The 20,506-nt window shown below is 41.5% G+C and overlaps 1 protein-coding gene across 24 annotated transcripts in view; it reads left to right on the plus strand.

The window, feature by feature from the left end:
• The first annotated feature begins 11,573 nt into the window (after positions 1–11,573).
• Positions 11,574–20,506, plus strand: part of ppip5k1a (diphosphoinositol pentakisphosphate kinase 1a) — a 51,597-nt gene continuing 42,664 nt past the window's right edge. For all 24 annotated transcript variants that reach the window (XM_033629192.2, XM_033629202.2, XM_033629230.2 and 21 more), the window contains exons 1-2: positions 11,574–11,659; positions 18,717–19,247. In XM_033629192.2, the coding sequence (XP_033485083.2) occupies positions 19,104–19,247 (144 nt within the window). In that variant the 5' untranslated portion in view covers positions 11,574–11,659; positions 18,717–19,103. The remainder of the gene's footprint in view (positions 11,660–18,716; positions 19,248–20,506) is intronic.

The following is a 20,506-nucleotide window of genomic DNA, read 5'->3' on the forward strand; positions in this document are numbered from 1 at the left end:
CCAAAACCACTTCCTGGCTCCTCACAGCCAGCCCCTCATGTCATTGTACCAGATGAAGCCTTTCCTCTCTCACATAACGTAATGCGCCCCTTCCCTGGAAAGGACCTGGACGAGGCTAGGAGGGTTTACAACTACAGGCTATCAAGAGCAAGGAGGGTGGTAGAGAACTCGTTTGGAATACTTGCCTCCAAGTGGGAAGTATATCAAAGAAGGATCAGGTTGCAGCCTCAGAACGTGGATAAGGTGATCAAGGCCACTTGCATTCTACATAACTATACCATTAAAACCTCGAACCCAACTACTCAACACCAGGCAGAGAGTGTGGCAGTTCCTACAGCGAGTGGAGCAGTTGAGAACCTACCACTGTGTGGGAATCACCCATCCCAGGAGGCATTTTTGATTAGGGAGGCCTACAAAGTCTATTTCATGTCCACCTCTGGAGCAGTGCCATGGCAGCAGAATGCCTGCTTTGGAGTGGCTCAGTAAATTCACTGAATACTTGTATATTTGTATATAATGAACTGTAGTTATTGTTCATGTTATTGAGAAAAGTAATAAGATTTGGAGCTCATCATCATATTTACTTTTGTCGTAAAGCAAAATTTAAAACTTTTTGTTTTACTAGATTAATAGGTTTCTAATCACCTCGGTTTACTAACATTATACAAATGTCTTAATGCCTTGTTTACAATAATTTTTTGGCTCTTCATTTAGTCAGTTATAGAGACAATAAGAACATTTATGAAATCTTCTAAGTACAAACCTTTTTATTTCACACATTCTTTGGGACCCTAGTGAAAACTGTCCATGCTACTGTCCCAGACAGATGCCTGAGAAGAGTGCATCTGATACATGGTCTCCATTTCAGCTCTATGGGCCAGCTCATGGATTTTAAATTTAAGCATGGCCCTGGTGTTCTCCGGCATCTTGCGCATGGAGGTAGCCATGGATTTAAAAAATGTGTCGAGCTCATCCTCCTGCTGCTGTTTCCTACCCTCCAAGTACTCTAATATAGCAGTGTCCAGACTAGATTGGGCACTTGCAGCACTCTTTTTTGAAGATGAGTTGGGTGTAGATGTCCCTGGATCTGCTCTTTTCAGCTGCTGCGGTGTCTGCTCTGACTGTCCCTCACATGGTTCCTCATCTGCCTCCTCATCCTCATTTTGCAGGTTACCTGATGTTCTATAAAGATAACTTAATTTTAGTCACATGGTTTGCTATATTGCACAATTTAATGTGAGAAATACATCTTGTTTTATGTTCTGTGAGGTCCTTAATGAATAAATTTACTCCTTGATAATTTGTACAACATCAAATGTGATTATTGATCATATACTCACTCCCTGTACTGGAGGTGCGAGATCATGAATTCCAGTATGCCATTGTATTTGTATGGCTTTACAAATTTAGCTGCGTCCCCACTCTTGCCTCTCTTTTTTCGGCTAAGGTGATAAGCGTCTCTGATGTGAGTCCATTTCTTTCGGGCGCTGTCACCTTGAAAATTTAAAAATTATAATTACAAAACATGTACAGGGACACATGTACACTTTTACACATTCAAATCGCTTACATACATAGCTAGTTATTTCCATAATAATCAGAGGAAGACAGGGTGCAAAATTAACATTTTTGTCCACCAACCAAAAAAAGCTTGTTAATATTAAAACTTTACCACTCAATAGATTAACATTGCCATTGTTTTTTTGGGCTGATAAGTGCAGCAAATCTACCAGCCACTTGCATATTTCACCAGCATTCAGCTGGTAATGTTAAATGGGTGCTAATTTTGGTCCGTGAACGGTGGTGATAATAATCATAAGGAGGCGAGACAGTTGTTGTCATTCATGTTTAGCTACGTGAGGTAATGCTAGTTAGCGTAACAGCTAGCGTTGGCTATTCATAAACGTCTTATCTCCATGAACAAAAACACTCACCACTTATGCCAAGGGTGCGCCCGATTGCGTCCCAGATGTCCCTCTTCTTGGTCACATCTTTATAAAGTCGATCACTCTTATCATAGAGGGGTGGATTTTTTTGTACCTCCGTGATTAGCCTCTCTCCTCCGTCGTCCGCCATGTTGAATGAGTCTGTGAGTGACATAGTGACGTGATGAATATCTCAACCTGTCATTTCGGATGGATTTTGATTGGCTGTCAGTGTTTCTATCGTTCATCAAATCGCTCTGAAAGTGATCCGAACGATATTGTCCACCGCTATCGTTGTCGTTATAGTTGTAGTGTGGACACTGCCTTCCACTTGAGTTTAGAATGATTTTTAAAACTGTATATAAAAGAGACCGGGCTGGATTATGAAGTGTGCACTGTTTGCCTGTCCTTAGTCTGAAAGTACTGGGTAATTTTCCCAAAACTTACAGGGAAACTAGGCAGTACTTTCCACCTAAGTATATAGCAACAAAAGAGACCGGGCTGGATTATGAAGTTTGCATTGTTTGCCCATCCTTAGTCTGTAGCATGGCAGTCAGATGTTAACCCTTTAAAAACAGTTGTTGTTGTGAAAGTGGGCGAGAGGTACACTCTAAAACACGGGCTGACTTAAGTGTCACCTGAACTTCCACAACTTCCTCTGTGTCATACACCCCCAGAAGATCTCAGTGCTGATTGGCTATCGCAGCTTGAATTTGTCACTGAAGTTCAGATTTTTCAACTCACGAAAAAGCGTATGACATGAAATTGTATACTATTAGTGTAGAGTTTTGTACTGTGGACATAGGGAGGTGAGCTGTTTTGATTCCAGTCCTTATTCTCAGCTAAGATCACCATGTTCTTAATGTACAAACTCATTAAATCATTTTACCTGGAGCTGTGTCAGTGTTCATTGTTCTGTCGCGGGGGGTGTGGAGGGGTATTTACCGAGCTGATGGACTGTACCTTCTATTTAAACTTCCCTGCAGTCGGGAAGTCTGCTCTCTGCTGCTGAAAGGATTTTGTTAGAAACCTCTCAGGAGAACATTTTTTGAAAGCAGAGCGTGTTTATTTTTTCTTTTCCATATGAATGGCCACTGTGTGCAGCTCTCTGCAGAACAGAACCACGTCTGCAGCTTCAGCTTGTGCAGGAGGTCAGAAACAAGCTCCTGATTCCTGCTGCACGTGAGACTTGTACAATATCTACAACATGTCTCCTGCCTGAGTCCAAATAATATATATATATATATACAAATAAATAAAACAGAGGCCTGGACCACGAAGCAGGATTTGGAGTTAGCGAGGTAACTTCAGGGTTAACTCTGGGTTTTCAGTACTATGAAGCTGATTTTATTTTACTGTGGTAATTTATGTTTATACAGTTAACTGTATCAGATCACAGCCTGTCAGCACCCCGACCTCTGACCAATCAGATCACTGAAGAAAAAAGCATCCATGAAGAAAGTCTGGAGTCTCAGGTAAAAAAGAGGAGCCTGTATATTATTCAGTGTCAGTAGAATCATTTCATTGTTCACATTGGTTTTAAATCAGAGCATCTAACAAACACAGAGATCATTTACACACTAAACACATGATTTTAACAGGATTTTAACTTATGCAAAGTTTATTTAAGTCTTCATTTCGTTACAAAGATAATTGGCTCCCATATCATAAATGCAACATTTGGGTCAGATACACCTCATCAGTCATTAACTAGGCTACTTTTCCACCCTTTATTTTGGTACAGTGGCATAAAGGAGTTACAGTGGGACCCAGTGCACGCTATTATGACGGGCCCTAGTGCGCCCTAGTTATGAAGCACGCACACACACACACACACACACACACACACACACACACACACACACAGAGTTTTAGGCGTATATATATTTTACCAACAGTGTGTCTTCCTTCTGCTTTTATGTTCTATTCTAGCCTGAGTATCAGACTGAAGCTCTCAGAGCCTTCAGTCTGACATGGCTTCCATTGAAGGCGATTTACAAGGGGGAGGGAATTTGATTTTTTCCCTAACCAATCAGTAGAGATCAACGACTCACCCAGAATGTGACGTCATTAGTATCCATGCCTCGGGGGTGCTGAAAACAAGCGAGCATTGCCCGTTTAAAATGTCTCCGTCGTCGTGTACGCCCAGCTGCATCGCCGTTAAATCCAGTTTAGCAGCTTCCTTAATTTGGTCCTCCATTAACGCGAGTAGTGGCGAAATCCCTCGATAGCATTGTTAATGTGGTCTGTAGGATCTGTAGCGGTCGCCATTGTTGCTATCCTCGCCAGTTACTCACTGGCGTATAGCTTGACATCAGCGTGGCGCTGATTGGCTAATCGCTAGACCCCTGGCGTTCATTGGTCTGTCCATCGTTTGGACGAGATAAATTGCAAATTCATTGCAGAATGCCTGACCAGAGATGCAAGCCTACTCAGTTGAGTGGGCGGGGTCTATGGTCTGGAACCAGGCTAGTTCTATTCCTTTGCAGATGTGCTCAGCTCGTCAGTCTTGAGAGACTTTTCACCTAAACTAGCTGCTGTAAATTGTATTGTCTCATGATTTAAAGCAACACTTAACTTTCTAAGTATCTCGGGATCTTGTTCACGAGTGAGGGTAGGATGGAGCGGGAGATTGACAGGCGGATTGGGGCGGCGTCAGCAGTGATGCAGGCGCTTAACCGGTCCATTGTGGTGAAGAGGGAGCTTAGCCAGAAAGTGAAGCTCTTGATTTACCGGTCGATCTACGTTCCAACCCTCACCTATGGTCACGAGCTCTGGGTAGTGACCGAAAGAATGAGATCGCGAGTACAAGCGGCCGAAATGAGTTTCCTCCGCAGGGTGGCTGGGCTCAGCCTTACGATGGAGATTTTTTGTCTTTTTGAACAATTTATGTGTCATGTGAATGTGTCTGTTTCATTTATGATTATTATAACTTCTTGTTTTGGAGAGTAAATATTATTTGCATCAGAATAGATTTGAAAGTCAAGAGGGGAGGTTTTCACCATAAGCTCCTTCAGGTTTCTTACCTCTCCTGCACAACACCTGCCATGTTTATTTTTATATACTTGTTTTTTTATCACATTATGTGTGCTAATAATTCTAATTCATTGTATTTCTTGGTGCCAACTGGACCCCTCCACCCCACGGGGCCCAGTGCAACCGTACTGCCTGCACTGTCTGTGTTTACGCCCCTGCTTCAGCAGCAGAAACAGTCTGGTGTTACTTTAAAGTGCTTCATTCATGTCAAGATAAACTGTAACATATTTAGTCAAGATGTCATTAAATGTCATATTTACCTCTCTGCTTGCACCATCGTGACACACACACAAAAATCAACCCTGTCTGCCAGGAGTTATGTTCAGCTAATTTGTTTTGCTAAGTGCTTTTTAGGGACACGTAATTGCTGTCTCCATTATGTTCACAGGTGATGGGTTTTTTCAAGTACAGGAATAGCTACAGTTTTGTTCCATATGTAATGTGAGGAGGATGTCAGACACACAAGGTGCAGTACTTTGAAAAAAGGAAATCAACTTCTTTTTCCAGTGACTTTTGAAGCTGTTTTTGTCCCAACGGTCTCTTGATGTCGTCTCACACATGAAAAGCTCCTGAAAGTAAAGTTTCAGTTTGTCCACAACATGCTTGAGCTCATGTCTTTGCCTGTTCGTGCATGTCGACTTCTCTGTGTCAAAATGAGCACAGATGCTTAATCTGTGGGCCTGTTCGCTGTGTTCCTGACAGAGCATTCTTTCCTTTCCACAGAGAACAAACCAGACCTTCTTCTCCCCGAGCAGGGCTGGAAAACACAGCTGATAAAAGACGAAGTCCACCGGCAACCAGACCGCTGCGTTCACTCGACACCCAGAGTCATTAACCGCCGCGTTGTGACACGTGCTTCACCCTCTGAAAGAAGTCTTGTACATGTTTTATATGGCTTTCTGACACCATGCTCACCGCGCTGGGTCAAACAGGACGTGTTCACATGTAGTGTTAAAATAACTTAAAGCCACTGCAGCTCCTTGAAACACAGAGTTTCTGCAGTATAATTTAAACCCTCTCTGAGCAGCTGTGTTTGCAGAGGCAAAGATTAGACAGAAGAGAGTTAATATAACATCTCCAGCTGGATGTAGACATGAATACCTGCGATACAGAGAGAGCAAAAGAGCAGCGTTAATGATGTGACATTTCAGGCAACTTTATTTGAAGTAAATTTGGGATAAAGGTGAGGGACATGGTGACGTTACTCAAAAGGCTAAAACACACCGATGGCAATGCTGCATGTCAAAAAATACTCCCCTATTATTTTCAATGTACAGCCCCTCACTGGCAGTGGCTAGACACGCACTCCTGGACTCCTGCACTTCACACCACTGTCTTATTGCCAGCTTCACTGACCCCAGAATTAAATGCATTTTTTCCTCACTTGCCCTCTGCTTGCTCTTTTTCTCTGCTCCTGTCGCAGCATGTATTGTCACACACCTATCTGTTGTTAGACAACAGCACAACTGTGAAAAGCGATTTGATGTGACGAAGCAGAACTCGGGGCCAGGAACTGGGTCTGGTGGGTCCCGACCTCGTCTTCACCTTTTAGACTACTTTTGCTCTTGTCCAAAATAAGTATCTTTAAAACCAAATACTCAGCAGTCAAGGAATCACTGGAGACACGTAGAATCGAGTGCAACTGAGTTTAATGCGTTCGCAGGCAACATACAACTCAGTGAGTCAAGCTCCGGAGCAGGACTGAAGTTTTGCTTTCTGTGTGCTCTCTCTTATACCTCTTCTCTGTAATCCTTCCCACACAAGCCCGAACATAATGGTGTTATACATGAACATCAAATCCTATCAGATCCTAGATACTTTCCCCTTTTAGTCCTTGAACATCAGATCCTGCATCCAATACAATACACCGATGAGTGTGTGTGTGTGTGCACATTATGTGGATACATGAAACAATAAACCAAGATGTGACTGGTTATGATCAAGCAGAGTATACTGCCTGGACATGTATTTTTAAAGGTCAACTGATACTAAAGCATAAGACTAAACATGTACATTACACTACAGATGCACTATGAAGAGATCTTTACCCTGCAAAGATTACGTCGAAGAGAAGTCAATTTCTCTGCCGTCATATCAGCACAACCCAATTGCCAGAAAAAAATGCTGGCATTGTACGTTTCTGCAAACCACTGATACGTTATATTTTCACCTTTGGTTATGGTTAGAAAAAGATCGTGTTTTGGCTTAAAGGTCAAGTGTGCAGGCTTTAGGAGCAACGACTGGCAAAAATAGTATATAATATTCACAATTATGTTTTCTTTAGTAAAAAAAGAATTGTAGTGTTTTTATTACCTTAGACTGAGCTGTTTATATCTACATACGGAGTGGGTCCTCTTCCATGGAGGTTGTTACGTTTCTACAGTAGCCCAGAATAGACAAACCAAACACTGGCTGTAGACAGGGCCATTCGCGTTTTATAGTTGTCCTACACGCTTGGCACACAGGAGAAGTTTTAATTCTGCAACCTCACCACTAGATGCCACTACATTCTACACACTGGACCTTTAAAGTATCCAGTTGTGGGGGCACAGTTCCTCCTAGAGAAGCAGCAATGTCTTGTTAAATAACAACTGCCGGGCTTGACACTGTCTACACTGGAAAAACAGCAAACAGCTGCTAAAAACACTCATGTTTGGGGCTAAAAAGCTGCTGGAAACACAGTGATTCCCAAATAACAACTGTTTTTTTGTTTGTTTGTCTCGAACAGTGGTCTGCAGCTATGCAGTCATCTCACCTCAGTGTCAGGACATCCACCATCCCCTCCACCTCCTGATGAGAAAGGCACCTCATATAATACATCATTTTAGAAACACTGGTATGATATGCATAAAATGTGCAGATGTAATGCATTCATAGTTTGCAGAAACGTACAGTGCCAATTTTTCTTCTGGCTGCCACATTAAGGTGAATAAATCTAAAAATGTCTTCCATACTTCTGTTTTTAAGATCACTTCTGAGAAATTTCTTCCTCTTTCCCTTTTTGTTGACAAAAAACAAAAGTTATTTTGTCATGATCTGATAAGAAGTGATCAAAGCAGTCACACTTTATAAAGGCTACATAATTTCCAATAACAGCCGGTCACTGCTGTTTTCAGCAAACATTATTCCAACAGGGTTACATATAGGGTTAGTTTGGCGTGCTAGCAAACAGCAGGACTGTGTACATGGGACTGACTCAAAATAAACCACAGTGCCCACATTTATCATAACTGAGAAACATGTCAGCCTGTGCAACAGTGTGGATCACTAATGTGTTTTTAATTTTTGGACAACAACCTAGAGGAACACGATTCATCAGGATATTCAGTGTTGGTTTAGTTTTTTCCCCAGATGTGTCCTTTAATATCAACAGCTCCACTGGACTGGTTTACACACATGCATGTTAAAGAGAATAATCTGAAGCACTCACTTGACCCTTTTGTGGAAATTTCCACATGCCACACCTCCACCTACGAGCTGAGGGTTGCCTCATCCACATGACTGCATCCACATTTATCAGTTAGAGGAACAACCAGGTCCTGCAGAGACCCAGAGGTACAGAGACTGGAGCTGCATTCATAATGAGCCTCCTTGTCCCAGTCTGACCTGTTGCTGTAAGTCACTGGCAAATGGAAGCCATATGAGGGCGGAGGGCAGCGGAGGATCTCCTCACAGAGGCTCTTTGTGACTGGAGCAGCACGTAGTGAGGGAGAAGACAGATAAAGTCAAGATAAATCTGACAGCTAACACTCTGTCTCAGTGCTTACATGCTCAGGTGATGCAACACAAACACCACATTTGAGTTTTAGTGTAAATTGTAGCTTATTTAAAGAACAAATCTCACACCAACAGGGAAAATGTATTTTAATGTCTACACTGACACTATTTGTACGTGTGGGTGCCCACGCTCCCCTCCATGTTTAACTATAGAGGAACCTTGTTTTACACTCTGCTGTTGATGAAATGCTCTTTTCATGAGCAGCATCACGGCCCTCTGTGACCCTGCAGAGTTCAGTAGCTGGCCTGCACACAGGTATGTAAGGATCAGGGTGGTGCAGGGGCCAAACAGACTCTGGTCTGAACAGGGACGCTCAGAGACACGCTGACGTCAGTGAAGCCTTTACATCAGCAGCAGCAGGCGGGCAGTTTGCTCTGCTGACTCTATGGAAGGAGGGCAGGGTCACCTTTTAGAAAATGCTGAGTTTGAGGAGGAGGGCTCACCACAACACTTCCTGTTGTTGGATTTATGCAGTACAATACACAGTCATTGACGTACACCAACGGTATTACTGGTAAAAGATGCTGTAATGCTCAGTATCTCTGAGGGGTTGGAGGTAATACTGTCGCACAGTGATGGAGGAAATACTCAGATCCTTTATTTAAGTAAAAGTAGCAAAAGGTATTATCATCAAAATATACTTTAAGTATTAAGAGTAAGAGTACTCACTAATTATTGATGCATTAATATTTCCATCCCTTTAAATGTTGCAGCTGGTAAAACTGGAGCTCATTTAAATTACTTTGTAAAAAATAATCATTTGTTAATTATATTTCATTATTAGGCAGCAGCTCTGGAGGGTTGCTGGTTTAACTTCCCCTCCAGACCAAAGATGGATCGTGGACTGGTAGCTTGAGAGGTGCCAGTTCACCTCTTGGGCACTGCTGAGGTGCCCTTGAACAAGGCAACAAACCTCCTTGGAGCACCTGTCCATAGGCAGCCCCCTCAATCTGACAGCATTTAATGCATGTATAGGTCCTGTTTGTGCATGTGTGTATTTTGGGCGTGTGTGTATATGACAAGATAAGATACAATAAGATAAGATTGAAAAAGAAATTGAATTTCCCCTCAGTGATTAATGGAGTATATCTTCTTCTTCAAAATATGAAATTGCTGTAGTGCAGAAAAATGTACAGTATTTACCTCTGAAAGGTGGTGAAGTTGGATTATAAAATATAAATACTCAAGTAAAGTACAAGTAGGTCAAAATTTTTCTTAAATGGACAGCTCAACCCAAAGAGATATTGGCTGTAGACATGTCTGCCTTCTCTCCAATATAATGGAACTAGATGGCACTTGGCTTGTGGTGCTCAAAAGCCCACCCCCCAAAAAACTCAACAGCGATGTCTCTTTTAAACACACACATGTATATAGAAAGATATATATATATATATATATATCACCTCACCAGGATTTACAGTGAGGACATGGCCACATGGTAGAGGGTGATCAGAACTGAGCAGGTGCAGCTACCAGAGGGCAGGATGGCAGACGTACAGGACAGCTACAGATACCTGGGTATCCCACAGGCCAATGGGAGTCATGACGAGGATGCAAAGAGGTCAGCCACAGCCAAATACCTACAGAGGGTAAGACAGGTGCTAAGAAGCCAGCTCAATGTATCAACATGGAGGCCCTCCCAGTCATCAGATACCCAGCTGGAATAGTGAGATGGACACAGGAGGAGATGGATGCCGCTGATGTCAAGACATGAAAACTCCTCACAATGCACCCAAAGTCCAGCACCCTGAGGCTCTACCAGCAGCGTAAAAAGGGAGGGCGAGGATTAGTGAGTGTCAGAGCCACAATTCGGGTTAAAACAAAGAGCATCCAAGATCAGGAAGATGGACCCCAGGATGACCTGCTCAGAGAGAGTGCCTCAGGCAGCAGAAGATGGGGTGATGAAGAGTAAGAGGAAATATCCTAGAGGACCAATTGGCAGACAGAGGAAGTGGCTGACATCAAAAAATCCTTCTAGTAGCTATAAGAAGCTGGCCTAAGGGACAGCACAGAGGCCTCGATCATGGCAGCACAAGAACAGGCCCTGAGCACCAGATCTATAGAGGCAGGGGTCTACCACAGCAGACAGGACCCCCGGAGACAGTCCAGCACATAGTAGCAGGATGTGAGATGCAAACTGGGATAGAGAGCACCGAGAGGCACAACCAAGTGGCTGGGGTAGTGCACAGGAGCATCTGTGCCAAGTATGGACAAGGAGTCACCAAGTCCTGATGGGACACCACAGAAAGTGGTTGAGAACGATAGGACTAAGATCCTGTGGGAAAACACAAACACAAGGCAATGTAATAAGTAAGCAGCAAAAAGAAGCAAAATTTAATAAAGAGACAGACTAAATTCACGTGATGGGACAATAAAGATGTTGCAGTTTAGCACATACTGATATTGCATCTGAGTGATGATTGTAAGCAGTGAAAAATAAAAGCAAGATATAATAAATACACATGCTGAATGGCAGCAGAAATATCTTTCCACAGCACAGATGTAAAACAATAAGATAATAAAGAAAATAAAATAATAAATAATAATAAGACCAACCAACTAAATGGAGCAAGTTTCATGATGCAGTTCACAGTAAGAGTGATCTACATGTGTGGACACAGACATGCTGCAGAACAGGAATGACCACAATATGTAGTAATGTCTCAGTTTGGCCGCCAGAGGCCGCTGACGCTCTGTTTTTCCTTGTTTTGTACACGCAAAGTGACGTTACTCGCTGCTCATTGGCTCGTGTGTTTCTTGCTGACACGCCTTCTCGAACTCTTCCTCCTCTCCCATTGGTTGTTTCAGGCGTCCATCAGTCGTGCGTCAAACTGGAAAAAATAAGATTGGTTTCACATGCAAACTGTCAAGAGTGAAGGAAGCGAGGAGAAGGCATCGATACAAACCGTCCTGCCACACCGTGAGTTCATCATTTAATGTCACTCTGCGGGAACGGGAACATCACCGACACGCTGCCAGTGTTTAGCGCTGACGTTAACAATCGCACAGACGTTTGATATTTTCTTCAAAATGCGAACAAAATGGCTCTGAAGGGCTTGTTTACACTGTCGAAGCAGCCGGGGCAGCAGCTAGCTGGATGCTAACATTAGCTTACATTAGCTAAATGTCTTTAACACTGTTAAAATGAACGAAGGCTAACGACAAATAACGTCTTTCTCGATTTAGCTAACTGTGTTGCAGTCGAGATTTGTTTTAAAGACTAATATCATAATTAAATTACGTTAGTATTTTGGTGAGCGTATGAATAAATGTGCGTCCTCCCTTTCTGGCATCTATTTTGCTAAATTATACCAAAACATTAGTAACATAAGGGACTTGTTGCTGTAATCTGGAGATGTAAATTAATGGTAACAACCGTCAGTCTGCGGTATATGTTAACGTTAGCCATGCCTGGGTGCTGTATGGGTATTTTTAGTTCAGTTTAACATCGTGTCTTGTGTCCTAGATTCATACAGTCAAACCTGTCAGGCCTCTTCATCAGAACATCAGGTGCAGCCAGGACATTAGTGTCTTCCTTCAGGTGATTGTGTGTTTGTGTGACTGAGGTGTGTTTCTTCAATTAATCAGAGGTGGTGTTATGAAGTGTTTATACTCAGTGCTGCAGGTGTAAAGACAGGATTTCAAAAATGCTGAGGAAGTCCAAGGCTCATAATAAAGTTCTTCACTTTCCTGCAAAACATTGTGAATACAAACCAAATACGATTAGACAACTAAGATTAAAGGGGAGCACCACCTACTGTCATGACCTGGAAAAGATAAATCAATATTTCGTGAACTGAAGCTGCTCTCTCTCGAAGCTTAAACATGTGATGTCATGGGGTATAAAATGTGGAGCTGCTCCATTGACAATGAATGGGAGCCTGATATTGTGGACACATGTTTGTTCTCTCTTTTTTTTTTATAACCAAATAAGCTTAATCTATTGGAGTGATCCCAGTTGTTAAACAGAAAATACTCAAATACTCAGAACACCCGCCTCTCAGTGTCATCTAGACCAGTGGTTCCCAACTGTTGGATCACGGCCCGAAAGGGTCATCGGTCCATTGTGAATGGATCGCAGGTGACTCGCCAATGTTTTACTTTTGTAAAAAAAACACACTTCGTTTTGAAGTGCAGTGAATTTCCAGCAGAGGGCTTTTATTTTGAAGTGCTGTGTCCTGCTGTAGAGTGAGTGATTAACAGTCAGCTCCTTGACTGAGACAACAAACTCACTGGACGATATGACGCTGAATATATTAAACTGTGTGAACCTTGAACTAATGACTGAGGAGAAATCTGGACCCTTTGGCTGGACCAGTTGAGAACCACTGATCCAGAACGTCTTTCACAATGAATTATCTGTGGAGCAGCTTCAGGCTTAATTCCCCTATGACAGGGGTCTGCAACCTTTATTACAAAATAACCACAAAACATATGATTAAGGTAACACCGCCTATTAATCCTGAATTAGCCTATCACCATTAGTAATAGGTCTAAATCAGTATTTATTAATGTGTTTTACCACAAAGTAGCTACTCTGTAGGGCGCTGTTTACAATTATTTGGGACTTTAACTTTGCAGCGTTGGCAGTGATAGTAAATGAATTTTCCCACACACTGTTCTTTTTTATTTTCTTCCAAGACTTTTCCTTTTTTGGATTTGGACTCCATAGCTAGCCTAGCTCAAGACTCAACACTAGCTTCTGCTATCTTAACATTTGGTAAACCTTAAGACGTATGACGCACATTTTAATTGATGAAATGTTAAAACTTTTTCTTTTAAATTCAGTGTATAGTTTACACATTTTTACAAATGGAGATATTCAAATCACTTTGACCTAAAGCAATGATAAATAAAAATTAAAATGTTAAAAAAAAAATCATTTCTATTTTTTGTCAAAGCCAGAAGGGCCCACTGAAGAAGGGCTAAAGAGCAGCAGGATACCTGTCCCTGAAAATCTGTCATTAAATGATTTTAATTGATTAATCGCTTGAGTTTTGTTTGTTGTTTTTTTTTTAAAGCAAAATGTCAAACATACCAACTCTGAGCTTTCAGTTGTTAGGCTTTCTCTTAATCTTATGTGATATCAAAAATTGATATGTCTGAGGTTTTGGATTGTTGGTTGGACAAAATAAGAAGATGAAGATGTCGCCTGGACTTAAATTTTAATGGGCATTTTTCACAATTTTAATTGTGAAAATAATCAGCTGATTATTATAAATGTCAGTGTTAGTTGCAGATAATATATATATAAGATAATTATATTTTGAATTAATTAAAATTTTCATTTAAAGGCATTAGTACGTGTACAGACTGCAGACTGTTCAAACAGTTTTCTTATAACCTTCTAGACACTACAAGGCGAAAAGCTCTGGTGGTGAAAAGCTGAATCTTGTATTAATTCACCCTCAAATAGTCACATGTCAAGACATGGAGTAGAAATGATTAATATCAGCATTTAAAGAGAAATAAGGACACTGTGCGCACAACTGTGGTTCATCATGTTGCTACTTGAAATGAAGAGTTAACAATAAATGAGCGCCCACACACCCACATCAGTCTGCATGGGTGCAGCATGGCAGCCTTAACTGTCAGGTAAAATATATCTGGAACTTTGCCTCCTTGCTAAAGTCAACACGGCTGTGGCCCCTACAGTATGAATGAGATGATAAAATGGTTTTATTAAAACAAGTTCTGGCGCAGACTCAGGCTCCACTGTTCATTAGGTTAAAGGCTGGAGCAGATCCGGCAGGGCGCTCTGCAGGAGTCGCCTGAGCCTGCCACAGCAAGGAATCCTGAGTCATCTGGTTCAAGGTGGGGTAGAGGTCAGAGTTTGTGAAGCAAGAGGAGCTGAAATTGAGGAAAAGGGAACGTTTCTGAATAGAAAATGTTGCTAAAAAGATCCGGAAACTCTGGCAGGGATTATTATCATGATTGAGATCAAGTGAGAGGTCAGAGGGACGAGAAGAAGCAGGACTAGAGTTCATGCAGCCTTGGCTTTGTGTCATGGTTGAACTTTGGTAAATTTCCACTTGTGAACTGGAGTTTTACGGTATTGTCATGTCAGCTATTATAAAACCACCATGCCTTTACTGTCCAGTTGCATCTCCAAATTTTTTGGCTTCAGAGTTGCAACAAGTGACTGAGTAATTAATTTGTCTGTTTTGATAATCAACTAATTGTAAGTACATTTTTGAAGCAAAAAACAAAAATTTTCTTCTAAATAATTGGAAATTTGGTTTTTGTTTTTTTTTTTGAGCTGTTTGTTGGACAAAACAAGACATTTCAAGGCATCGTCTTGGGCTCTGGTAAAGCTGTTTCATTTTTGTGTTATTTCCTGACATTTTATTGACTAAACAATGAGTCAGTTAATATAGGGAATAACAGCAGATTAATTAATAATGAAACACTGACTGGCTTTCATGTTTTCAGATTAGTTGAATGATTCCATTCAGGTTTCCCCCATGTTTTAAGTCTATTAAAACCCTTTAAAACCAACATGATTGTGTACAAAAGATACATTTTGATCAAGATTAGAACAACATACATGCTTCTTAAAAACTGACATAATGGGGATACCAGGTTGTCACCCTGCAACAGCCGTTTGCAGCATGAAACTGTAGAATGTAAACTGCACCCAGGGTCCCCTAAACACCCCAAGTCCCATAAAAATAAAGAGGACATGACCTCAGTGTCCTCAGCTGGAGCTGTGGCCCCACTCGGAGCTCTCATAGCCTGAGTAAGCAGGTGCAATAGAAGAGATTAACTGTTGTGCTCAAGCTCTGAAACACTAATCCACTTAGGCATGGAAAGAGTTTATTTTAAATCAACTTGGAGCCAAAATGGGAGTAAGAATGAATTTCTGTCTGTGTGTACCAAGCAACAGTTAAACACTGATAATGTAGAAACAGACCGACCCCGTGTTCTTATTTCCATTTCCTTAAATGCATGTGCACTGATGTGACCACTGTGAAGGCAAGATACTTTAGTAATAACTTTGTGTACATTTATCAGATGCAACTGTCTTCTTTCCCCCGTTTATTAGAACTTTTCCAAGAACATATATTAGGTTAAAGACAGCAGTAGGTTTAAGTAGTATTTAAAATGAACTAGGCTGTCTGTGCAGTAGAACGACACAAATACTTTTGAAATCAGTGCTACAACGCCAGAGAAAAACATTTGCTCGAGATGTAGAAAAACCTACAGCTACCAGAATGCACTGCACCACACCGGACCCCCCTGCTGGTGGGTGACGTAACGCATGATTGTCTGTTTTGATACAGAAAACAGTGTGGCAGCCAGCTGTTAGCAAATGATCTTGTATTACAGTTAAACAGTGCACTGAAATATGTTGCTGACATTTTAGGAGAGGAATAGACAATGAATTAGATCTGCAACGATATGCCAAATACCAGAAAATGAATTGTGACTATTTTGATCTTTGATTTATCGTTATTAATTATGCAAAACTGGTGGAAAAAGCTATTTTTAGCCTCTCAAATATGGAAATGAAATTTCCTGCCTTTCTCTGTTTAATACCATATTCAACTAAATACAACAAACCAAAACAAAGACATTTTAAGAGATCACTTTGGAGTTTGAGAAACTAGGACAGACAATTTTCACTATTTCATAGACCAAACAACTAATCGGTTAATTGAGAAAATTATCAACAGATTAATCGTTGTTTTAAAGAAATTGTTAGTTGCAGCCCTGCTGCGAAAGAAAAAAAAAAGTGTGATCTTGAAAGTGATCATGCTTGATTTACTAATATAGTGTGAAGGGCCACATGTAGTATATTTTAAAAGTTAAGCTGAGGGCCGTTTAAATTTGCCCCCGGGCTGGACTTTGGACCTGCAGTAAGAGAATCTTGGTTTGTGTTTGATCAGCACAGCTTAGTTTTACAGTTTGGGCTCAGTTTTTTCAGCCTCCATTTTCACAAAGCAAGTAAGGTTGCAGAGGTATGAGATGTTCACGGTACAGTAACTGTCTCAGAAAATGTCACAGTTTCATGGTATCACTGTATTACAGAATTTATATTATGATCAGTCAGAATGAGCCTTAAAGGAATGAAAATGGAAGGGTTGTGTTTGGTTGAACACGCGTTTTAATTACTGTACTTTAAACTGTAAACCCGTTTGTTAATGGAAGTTTGTGTAAAAAGTCTTTCCTTTGAAAATAACTAAAATTTAGGGGAGATTCATCAGTTGCATTTTTTTTCAATATCGTACATAAGCAAATGTACACGATATGATGACCATCAACTTGTATATCACAGTATACCTTGAAACTGGTGTTTTGCTTCAACCTTAAATGCAAGAAGCAGTATGGCGCCCACTTCCTGTGCACAAACTCGTGTTACAGCTAAACGGTCCACTAAAATATGTTTCTTAAAACATTTGAGGTGAGAAAGAGGCAACGCACTAACAGAATGTTGGTTTTGAATTGATCAGCACTGCGTTGTTTTACTGTTTGATCTGAGTTTGAAAGACAGCGAGAGAGGAGCAGCAGCAGCTCTTCTCTCGTGATCTGTTTCTGTACTGTTTGTGTCCGTGGTGGCTGCGGGCATATGAACATGTGAAGTGCATTTCAACATATTGTCATATTTAAATTGCTTGTTTTTTTCTGGCCAACAGTCCAAAACCCACTTTACTATCATGGAAGACACAGAACATTAGAAAACAGTTAATATTTAATTATTTATTTTAATCGGTTATTAATATAGTTGACTCTATGTAACCTGACTCGATCTGTTGACTGAGATATCAATTGTGGACTAAACATTTCCACTCTAAGTGAATTTATTGCAGACATCCTTTATTATTATTTGTGAATCCAACAAAGATTAACTGAGTTCAACATTTCATCTAAGACAGCACTTAATATATCCTGAGGCAAATTTAGATCGCCTGTGAAGGGATCTTGGTCTTTTTCAGTCTTATTTGTGTTCCCTCAGCTTGAGATCCTCGAGGCTTTGGACACTTAATGTGTTTGTTTATTATCTAATTCGGACCCCTTCTAGGCTGCTTATGCTAATAACGGTATTTTCCACTGCAAACACTCGGCCTTGACCCTTGAGTGGCTGTGCCTGATGTTAAAGCGGCTTGTTGTTCAGATGGGTGTCTCATAGCGTGCCAGAGAGTAATGAGTAGTTGTGGTTTGTTTGCAGTACGACGTGTGGTACGCTGCCCGTCCTGTCTCCAGGACTGGCTAATGTTTAGTGGTGATGGAAATGCAGATCAGAGCTGATGCCCCTGCTGTTTTGCTGCACCAGACTGCAGCGTCAGGGTTAAATGTGTAACAGTAGAGTAAGTGCTGGGGTAATTATTGCTCAAGCACACGGCCATTTCTGCTTGAAGTGATGGTATATTGGTAGCGCCAGACATGATATTATTTTTTTAGTTGAAAGACCAAAATTACCTACACAGCTTGGCATGATGAGGTTGTTTTGGAAAAAGCCACCGCACTGAAACATTTTCATTTATTTAGATATAATTAGTGATTTTATTTTATACGTTATAATGCCTAAATCTTTTACACACTACCTAACTGACGACAACAAATTATAAAACATATTCAGGAAACCGCAAAATTGAAATGAAATAAGAAGACAGCCATAGCATGACATTTGTTTAGAGTTGACATTATCCCCCACACCTCTGGGCCGCCTGAGTCTGACTAACAAACAGAAAATTTGCACACTTACGTCTGCTTGTATGACTTCAAGGATTCATCAGATGCTCTAGATTTTTTTTTTTTTTGGAAGATATTGCGTTTTGCTCTTGACAACCAGTTTGGGAAAAGGCACCAACACATGCACACATGCTTTCCTTTCCAGAAGTCACATGTGTTAAAAGAAACATGGATGCTGCTGCTGTTGTGGAGCACAGTGAGACTGTAACTTATTAGGGGCAATGCAAATTACTACTCCACGCCATTATGCATGAATAACGTTTAATGTTTTGTGTGTCTTGCAGGACTGTCAGTCTTGCATACTAATGGAGGTCAGGACTGTCAACAGATAAGTGGAGCTGCAGCTTCCAAGTCGCGGAAGACTCTTGAGAAACCTGAGCCGGTCATATGAGATGTAAAATTACTGAATGAAGAATGAGAAACTTGAGTAACGCCGTCATCGCAGAGGCCTGACCATCATACATCACATAACTGTTTGAGCGCCCCTCATTCAGTCTCATTCTGCTCCTCTGCCTCACACACCTTCATCCACCGGCTCTGCTGTCCAGCCCAGGCAGAGTGGACCCGCCCCTCTCCCCAGGCCTCGCGCCCTCCCATCGGCGGCCCGCTCTGGCGGTGTGTTGGTGTACGATGGCGCGGTGGGACGCTGAGGGCTGCCGCGGGGGACTGTGATGTCAGAGCCCAACAGCCCGGGCGAGAGCCGGCGTGGCGCTCCCAGATTCTTCGTGGGTTGCGAGGACGATGAGAGCGAGGTCCTGGAAGACAGCATGAGGACAGACATGGAGCTGTATGAGGACGACGAAGACACAGACTCGGTGGGATGTCAAACTACATATTTCTATAATCTCTTTCTCTACTTAGCTCTTTGTGCTCGCTGGAAGACATTTGGTTGAATATCATCAAAATAATCAGATTATCAGTGAATAAAACATCACAGATGAGTCACCAAGCTTCTAGTGAAAGCTGTGCACCCTTTGCAGCCATGATGGAGCTCCCCACCTTTTCTGTGAAAATGTCAACTTGTCACAAACACAGCTTGTTGTCCTCAGAGGAGCTCCACAGATATGATTACCGTCTGTTGTGCTGTTGACCAGATTCATTTCACTCAGACCGACTTTGTATTTAGGCATCCAGGCCGTTTACTAGGGATGAGCATGAGTAATGTTTTCCCAGATCAAGTGATCACATAAATTACTGGAGGGGTGATTAATTTCTTGTGAAGGGAAATCTATTTTTAGAGCGCATCTTAAAGAGCATGGCAGCAGCAACAACAATGCACAGCACTATGTCAGATGTATAATACTTATTGACTCACTGAGTCACAGTTACTGTTTGATATGAAGAATTTATTCACAACTAACAAAATGTTTTAACATAAAAGCATTAAATAATGGACCTATTCATATGCAAAGGCATCATCTATCGAACGTAGTGAGTTCAAAACAACAAACAGACGTCACACTGCAGTAGTGTTAGCATCAGATGGAAGAGAAACCACTGAGCACCCTGCAGTTTCAGGTGTGGGAGAGCCCAGGATCCCGACCATCGATAGCGTTAGCGTCAGGTTTAAAAGCTCCAACAGTTACCTCAGTAATCTGTGTCAAGTGTTCTAAAGTGGTCTGTTATATTTAGTTGAGTGTTTGAAATGATGAATATCCTTGCTATGAAAGATATTTAAATTCTGTTCTGTGCTGCAAGGAAGGGTCCAGTTTAAATTATGTTGCAGCCTGCTTCACCACTGTCTCGCTGACTCAGCAGTCAGTACGTTTACATGCACAGTTAAGTGGAGCTACAGTTGCAGCTCGACTAACCCATTTAACTGGCCTACTGTCCTTGTCCCAGTATACAAGCACGGGAGGAGAATCAATTTATTGAGCCAAGTATGTGCGACTCCTCTACGATAGGTGGAGATATGCCCCCTTTCAGCTTGTTAGTATTGGACCTTTTTCCTGTTGACCTATTATGTCACCGACCAAACAATGGACAAACAAGTTAGCTACGGTTAGCTAGCAGCTAACTGCTACCATGGTGGACAACTTTACAGCTCTGTACATTTGGTCCGTCCAAAAAGTCA

The sequence above is a fragment of the Epinephelus lanceolatus genome, chromosome 2 (assembly GCF_041903045.1).
Source record: "Epinephelus lanceolatus isolate andai-2023 chromosome 2, ASM4190304v1, whole genome shotgun sequence".
In the NCBI taxonomy this organism is placed as follows: Eukaryota; Metazoa; Chordata; class Actinopteri; order Perciformes; family Serranidae; genus Epinephelus; species Epinephelus lanceolatus.